The 8,685-nt window shown below is 45.0% G+C and overlaps 1 protein-coding gene across 1 annotated transcript; it reads left to right on the top strand.

Annotated features, from left to right (window-relative positions):
* Positions 1–222: 222 nt before the first annotated feature.
* On the top strand, positions 223–3,512 carry LOC124040864 (calcium/calmodulin-dependent protein kinase II inhibitor 2-like). Its single transcript, XM_046357968.1, has 2 exons — positions 223–1,153; positions 1,725–3,512. Exons 1-2 carry the CDS (start codon positions 988–990, stop codon positions 1,793–1,795), a joined length of 237 nt encoding a protein of 78 aa, XP_046213924.1. The 5' UTR covers positions 223–987; the 3' UTR covers positions 1,796–3,512.
* Positions 3,513–8,685: the final 5,173 nt, after the last annotated feature.

The following is an 8,685-nucleotide window of genomic DNA, read 5'->3' as shown; positions in this document are numbered from 1 at the left end:
ACGGAGAATTTGCTTAAAAGTGGCATTTGTGATCCTCGTTCACCCGCTGCTGCTGTGTGATTTTGCTTTGTAGCTACGGGAAAAGACGTGCGTGAGTAAGGCACTTCCGACTTCTGTGCGCATACAAACTCTCAAAGGAGCACGTAATGATTTCCTGTGAGAACCCGGTGTCACCAGAGCCAATGTCAAGCAAGAGCCACCAAGGAGGCTGGTTTACAGGAAGGAAATATACTGAATACGAGGAGAGAAACACATTACAATGTCAAGCGTAATAGGTAAACAAAAAAAAAGGAGACTCCCAATAACTAGCAATACGCGCAAATGCACGAGTAGGTTATATTCATATTGCTCAGATTAAATATAATTAGCCTACGTGGCATAGCATATGCGTAAATATCATCACATTGTAATAACTTATTTAGGCTAGAAATGTGTTCAGCATAGAAAAGATTACTCCCCAAATAAAAGGTTTACCTCACAGTTGCTCCAGTAGCTCTAGCTCCGTGGTCATGAATTGATAGCCTACATTTCTGTTACCTCCACAGTACATATTATATATTTCGCCTGTTGATGTCACCCTTAGCCTACTCCTCCAGCATTCGGAGTCCCCCAGCACACACACACACGCAGATGGATAACTTCGCCGTTCCTCCTGGGTTTCCTTTATGATCCCGGGATCTCCCACTTTCCTCATCAGACTTCATCTAGCAACACATGCGAACAGACCGCTCCTCTGCTCTCCTTTCTACCAGCGACACAGCAGCCTGCTACCACCCCGCACCCCAACCAGGACTCTTCACCTTCATCCTTCGCAGACTGGCTACGCACTACGAAGTAATCGAGTGATTTTCCAAACGGATTTCCACCGAAAAGCTCGACAAGTGCAAGTACCAAGACAAGGATTTCTGGGCTATATCGATTAAAGCCGCCGACTTCAAAACGTTTTTTTTTTCACCGCTTTCATCCGTCCGTCTCAGCCGTGCCATAATGTCCGAGGTGCTGCCTTATAGCGAGGGGAAAATGAGCGGCTATGGGGACACGGAGGCCAGTCAGATATCCTTTAGCTGCGGGCTTCAGGACACCAATTCGTTCTTCGGGGCGTCGCAAGCGAAAAGACCCCCAAAGCTGGGACAGATCGGCAGAGCCAAGAGAGGTAAGAGCTGGTTATTGGAATGGATTGTTGAATAGAGGTTTTGTTTTGGTCATCAACAACAAAGGCTTGGCTTGGCCATGCTCGTGTGAACTTTAACTCTAACCTATGCTACAGTTACCTAGCCTACTTGTTATAAAACAAAAAGATAAAACACAGATATGCATCTGACCTCTAAATTATGAGGCAAACATTTGTTGATATAACAAAGGTCAGCAGCTGAGCCCAGTTGAAAGTGATGCATGAGAACAATAGACTACTGATGTGCTATCAAAATGTATTTCAATAGCTATAGGCTACTATATTTATTCATTAGATATGGCTCTGTCTTTTTTAAATAACAAAGTTGTCCTCATTGCATGCGTGGCTATGTGCCATTATGGACAAGGCATTGTTTGCAGTATTTCAGGACCAAGGTCAGAGGTTTGACACAACAACATGTATTCCTTTGTGTTGCACCAGTCCCCATCCATGACTTGATTTGGTGTCTGTAAAACATTTTTAAAACATTATTTATGAAACAGTTATATGCTATGTCAGTAATTAACAAAATAATGTCTTCTTCCCTCCGCAGTGGTCATCGAAGATGACCGAATAGACGACGTCCTAAAGGGGATGGCAGACAAGTCGTCACCTGGTGTTTAAAGGTGAACGACGCCTTGCAAACTTTTTATTTTGATCAGCGATTTAAAGCACCTGTCGGTTGTGCATGTTCGAGGATTGTAGGAGAAACGATGGCACGAAGCGAAGACAAGGGGAAGGAACGGAATGGAAAGAAGTATGTGAAGATTGGACGAGAAAGCAGAGGAAGACACCAGAAAAGACAGATTTATCATGGGGTTGCTGGCAATTCTCCAAACGAAAAGCCATTTTCACTTGTGCTGCGCGGCGTGATGTTGAGATGGCGGACCCTGGCTCTGATGGATGAACTTGCCATTACTTCACAACCATCTTCCAAAAGCGCCGTAAGCAACACAAAACTACAAGTGGTGGCTGAATCTCATTTCAAGCTCTATTTCTGTAGTTGTATACAATAGCCTTCCTAAGCTCGAAGACCATAGTCCCCTTACACGCTTGGCATTGTTGATAACAAATCGGCGACATCGCATTCAAGGGAGCTGTCCTTTTCAGCACTGGTCGTACGTAGAGAATGCATTCCGATTGCTGCTAAAGCTTTTAAATACTGACCAAACAAACACTGTCCAGTAACTAGTATAGACCCATTGTATGTACAAAAAAAAAATATATATATATATATATAAATACACACACACACACACACACACACACACACACACACACACACACACACACACACACACACACACACACACACACACACACACACACACAAGGATGGTGCAATGTTAATATTTCCTTTCCTAGGCCTGTATTCATCTAGGCTCCATCTGTAAAGAATAAGCTGGTAATGCATAGTCCCCAGGTTCAAATGAATTAAAATGATACATGGTGTTTCATTACCCCCCACGGTTAACGATGCAGGTCGGCGCCTTCATGAAACCTACCGACACCAATACATAGCTGTTTCACTTTTTACACACTCCAAATATCGAAGGAGGCGAGATCGGCAAATTATGTTTGGAAAAATAGTCATGAAATTGATGGGGAAATGTTTTATTTATTTATATTTTGCAATTATTTGTGTTTTTTTGTCTTCTATAATTAAAAAGTCATTCTATTTTCTCCATCTATTTGCATGAACTTTCGCTCTGGTGCCAACACAGGTGCCACCACTCTTACCCTGGCACGCTTCTTTTTAACTAAATTCATATTTGTATTTTTATATCTAAACAATTGTTATTGAGAAATGTGCTAGTCTACCATCTTACAATTCATCAACACAATTGTGTGTACTATAGAAAGGATATGCAGATTGAGACCATATAGGCCTAACGGAGAATCGAAGAGATTTGGGTTTTGACTTTTCTCATTCAATATCATTTTTTAAAGACTAACTGAATGTGTTTGGGGTTTTGCACACATCAATGTTAACCTATTATTGAGAAATTGTATCCTGTGACTTGAGCTTCGTTGATGCATTTGTTAGAAAATAGCATTTTTTTTTGTATATTGCACTGTTTACGAGGATCCTCAAATAACACGTTGGATTTTGACAGATTTTGGACATCAAAGTTGTTTTTTTATTTAGTTTATCTTGCACCATTCTTCTAAGGAAACTCAATATGGTTTGTTGTGCATGAAACCGTAATATTTCCATTAATGAAACATTGTTTTACGAAGCAAAAAAAGCAACAGTGTCATGACATTCTAAGAATGAGTCATTGAATATTATGATGCCATTTTCACTGTATTTGGTGAACAAATAAATGGTGAAAGAACATGTCAAATGTGGTGCTATGGTATTCATTTTCCAAGATCTCTCCATCATCACAGAGTAAAAACATGAACACATGGCAGTTAATACGTAATGACAGCTGGTTTGGCTTTGGATTACAACCACATTGTTGGACATAAAGTTGATGAACGGCCAATAGATTACAGTAGATCTCCAAGCTATAGCTCATAGTCTTTGATGACACAACTATAGGCTACTGTATACCTGATGACCAGATGGTTCTGGTCAAATGTAGTGCACGGCAACACGGTGGGCAACACGGTGGGTAACACGGTGGCCAACACGGTGGCCAACACGGTGGGTAACACGGTGGCCAACACGGTGGCCAACACGGTGGCCAACACGGTGGGTAACACGGTGGGCAACACGGTGGGTAACACGGTGGCCAACATGGTGGCCAACACGGTGGGTAACACGGTGGCCAACACGGTGGGCAACACGGTGGGTAACACGGTGGCCAACACGGTGGCCAACACGGTGGGTAACACGGTGGCCAACACGGTGGGCAACACGGTGGCCAACACGGTGGGTAACACGGTGGGCAACACGGTGGGTAACACGGTAGGCAACACGGTGGCCAACACGGTGGCCAACACGGTGGGTAACACGGTAGGCAACACGGTGGGTAACACGGTGGCCAACACGGTGGGTAACACGGTGGCCAACACGGTGGGTAACACGGTGGCCAACACGGTGGCCAACACGGTGGGCAACACGGTGGCCAACACGGTGGCCAACACGGTGGGCAACACGGTGGGCAACACGGTGGGCAACACGGTGGCCAACACGGTGGGCAACACGGTGGCCAACACGGTGGGCAACACGGTGGCCAACACGGTGGGCAACACGGTGGCCAACACGGTGGGCAACACGGTGGCCAACACGGTGGGCAACACTGTGGGCAACACTGTGGCCAACACGGTGGCCAACACGGTGGGCAACACGGTGGGTAACACGGTGGGCAACACGGTGGCCAACACGGTGGGCAACACGGTGGCCAACACGGTGGGCAACACGGTGGCCAACACGGTGGGCAACACGGTGGCCAACACGGTGGGTAACACGGTGGCCAACACGGTGGGTAACACGGTGGCCAACGAGGTGGGCAACACGGTGGCCAACACGGTGGGTAACACTGTGGGCAACACTGTGGGCAACACGGTGGCCAACACGGTGGGAAACACGGTGGGCAACACGGTGGGTAACACGGTGGGCAACACGGTGGGCAACACGGTGCAAGTTGAGATTTTCCTACAATAGTAGGCTGGGGATTCTATTGGAACAAGGGCCCTCTGGAATATTACACCAATCTATCAGCTATCAAAGTCCCTATCATAACGTGAGCTACAAGGTGTATGAATGTAAACACGGTTCTAGGCCCCAGGCCATTCATACTAACAAGGTGCCCCACACACAGTTGGCCCAGGGGGAATACTTGAATAATCCTCCCTTGAGGTCTAACATCATCTAACACTGTCAGACAGGTAAAAGCAAGGATTCCACGACATAGCTGACACCTAGCCAGTCATATCAGATCTGCCTAATGGAGGGGCCAAGTAAGGCGTAATACCAAATTGTTGTTTACCATAGGGGTATACTACAAAGCATGATCAACGAGTTATCCAGCTAACTTGAATACAAAATATTCTAAGATATCTTTTCATTTTTTAGAAACATAGGCTTGAAATGGGCACGGTATAATTGACTCAACAACCAAAACCATATATCTAAGTTGAGGTTTCTTAATTAAGCAGAACATCAATAGTTGTTTATGGTTGTTTATCAAAGTTAGCTGGCTAACTCATTGATCCTGCTATGTAGTATACTCCCCAGGTGCATTTAGTTAGTCAGCTAACTTTGATAAAACAACAGAAATAACTGTCTTTTCTGGTTCATTAAGAAAGCTAAACTTTGATATGTGTTTGAATTTGAATCTGCTTATAGTCTACCCCAGAGTAGTATCACTCTGTAATGCTACAGACAATAACAAAACAAGCCTCTCCATTCTCACTACTCACACACTCCTGGTTATACTCTTTTCTGTTGCAGTCTCTGGACTGAATGGACACACATTACCATCAACCTTTGTTGTGTTGTGGGCAATGTGTGTGTGTTCATAGCCTGATACATTTTCAACTTTGATGTTCAGTACTAAGTTGGATGGGCATGACCACCAATCACTACTGACCACTTTGTTGCACTTTGTGAGTGTGTGTGTGTTTGAACCCTGTCACATTGTTTCTATTGATTGTTTACCACTGAAACTATTGGCATGCATGGGAAAACGTAACCTTATGACTATAACTACTGTTCTCTGAAGGATGGGAAACAAGGAACAACACAACTATGGAGAGTCACACTCACACAACTTTGACTGAAGAACTAAAATCACACCTGACAAGAGCCAATGAAATCCACGCCTCGCTGGAAGCCCCGCCTTACACAAGTGATAAGCCTCAGGCTCCTATTCATTCCTTCAACCCAGTACCCCTCTTCACCGTGCCCAGAACCGATCGGCGTGGGCCAAAGAGGTGTTGAACCTCGTTTCCCTACTTCAAGGAACAGTAGTTATAGTCATAACGTTACGTTCCCTTTCAGTCAGTACTCTCGGGTAGATCACAACCATGGGGAAATCACGCCCCAAGTCGACCTCAATGGATATAAAATGAAACGGCCCGTGGTAGACCACACAGTCCTCCACCTCACAAGATGCGGTAGTCGGGTTATTGGGTACACTACACACTGCTTAATAACCTTCTCCTGTACCAGCTGTAATCACACTGTGGGCTACATTGGGAGCAGTGACAACCAGGCAATAAAACCTCACTAAAGTGTGTGGTGATGCCCAACTTGCCACAGCACAAATATCCCCTACAGTCTCAACCCCTTTTATATAACGGCCAAAACGCTGCCAGACCTCTGATGGAGTGGGAGCATACATTTACATTTACATTTAAGTCATTTAGCAGACACCACTTGGTAACCCTTGCCACTTTCTGCTACAGAGCATTGGGAATGTATTCAGACCCTTTGACTTTTTACACATTTTGTTACGTTACAGCCTTAGTCTAAAATTGATAAACAAAAAAAATCCTCAATCTACACACAATAGCCAATAATGACAAAGCAAAAACAGGTTTTTAGAAATGTTTTCAAATGTATTAAAATAAAAAACTGAAATATCACATTTACGTAAATATTCCGACCCTTTGCTCAGTACTTTGGCTGTGATTACAGCCTCGAGTCTTCTTGTGTATGACGCTACAAGTTGGCACACCTGTATTTGGGGAGTTTCTCCCATTCTTCTCTGCAGATCCTCACAAGCTCTGTCAGGTTGAATGGGGAGCCTTGCTGTACAGCTATTGTCAGGTCTCTCCAGAGATGTTTGATCCGGTTCAAGTCTGGGCTCTGGCTGGGCCACTTAAGGACATTCAGAGTCTTGTCCCGAAGCCACTACTGCATTGTATTGGCAGTGTGCTTAGGGTCATTGTCCTGTTGGAAGGTGAACCTTCTCCCCGGTCTGAGGTCCTGAGCGCTGTGGAGCAGGTTTTCATCAAGGATCTCTGTGTAATTTGCACCGTTCCTGTTCCTGTTTCCCTTAATCCTGACTAGTCTCCCAGTCCCGCTGCTGACAAACATCCCCACAGCATGATGCTGCCACCACCATGCTTCACCGTAGGGATGGTGCCAGGTTTCCTCCAGACGTGATGCTTGGCATTCAGGCCAAAGTGTTCCATTTTGGTATCATCAGACCAGAGAATCTTGTTTCTCAATGGTCTGAGAGTCCATTAGGTGCCTTTTGGCAAACTCCAAGTTTTTTTATTTTTTATTTTATTTTTTATTTCACCTTTATTTAATCAGTTAGGCTAGTTGAGAACAGGTTCTCATTTGCAACTGCGACCTGGCCAAGATAAAGCATAGCAGTGTGAACAGACAACACAGAGTTACACATGGAGTAAACAATTAACACGTCAATAACTCAGAGAAAAAAAGGGGAGTCTATATACAATGTGTGCAAAAGGCATGAGGAGGTAGGCGAATAATTACAATATTGCAGATTAACACTGGAGTGATAAATGATCATGTACAGGTAGAGATATTGGTGTGCAAAAGAGCAGAAAAGTAAATAAATAAAAACAGTATGGGGATGAGGTAGTTAAAAATGGGTGGGCTATTTACCGATAGACTATGTACAGCTGCAGCGATCGGTTAGCTGCTCAGCTAGCTGATGTTTGAAGTTGGTGAGGGAGATAAAAGTCTCCAACTTCAGCGATTTTTGCAATTCGTTCCAGTCACAGGCAGCAGAGTACTGGAACGAAAGGTGGCCGAATGAGGTGTTGGCTTTAGGGATGATCAATGAGATACACCTGCTGGAGCGCGTGCTACGGATGGGTGTTGCCATCGTGACCAGTGAGCTGAGATAAGGCGGAGCTTTGCCTAGCATGGCCTTGTAGATGACCTGAAGCCAGTGGGTCTGGCGACGAATATGTAGCGAGGGCCAGCCAACTAGAGCATACAAGTCGCAGTGGTGGGTAGTATAAGGTGCTTTAGTGACAAAACGGATGGCACTGTGATAAACTGCATCCAGTTTGCTGAGTAGAGTGTTGGAAGCAATTTTGTAGATGACGTCGCCGAAGTCGAGGATCGGTAGGATAGTCAGTTTTACTAGGGTAAGCTTGGCAGCGTGAGTGAAGGAGGCTTTGTTGCGGAATAGAAAGCCGATTCTTGATTTGATTTTCGATTGGAGATGTTTGATATGGGTCTGGAAGGAGAGTTTGCAGTCTAGCCAGACACCTAGGTACTTATAGGTGTCCACATATTTAAGGTCGGAGCCATCCAGTGTGGTGATGCTAGTCGGGCATGCGGGTGCAGGCAGCGATCGGTTGAAAAGCATGCATTTGGTTTTACTAGCGTTTAAGAGCAGTTGGAGGCCACGGAAGGAGTGTTGTATGGCATTGAAGCTCGATTGGAGGTTAGATAGCACAGTGTCCAATGAGGGGCCGAAAGTGTATACAATGGTGTCGTCTGCGTAGAGGTGGATCAGGGAATCGCCCGCAGCAAGAGCAACATCATTGATATATACAGAGAAAAGAGTCGGCCCGAGAATTGAACCCTGTGGCACCCCCATAAAGACTGCCAGAGGACCGGACAACATGCC

The sequence above is a fragment of the Oncorhynchus gorbuscha genome, linkage group LG08 (assembly GCF_021184085.1).
Source record: "Oncorhynchus gorbuscha isolate QuinsamMale2020 ecotype Even-year linkage group LG08, OgorEven_v1.0, whole genome shotgun sequence".
NCBI lineage: Eukaryota > Metazoa > Chordata > Actinopteri > Salmoniformes > Salmonidae > Oncorhynchus > Oncorhynchus gorbuscha.
This window is presented reverse-complemented; position numbering and strand designations above follow the sequence as displayed.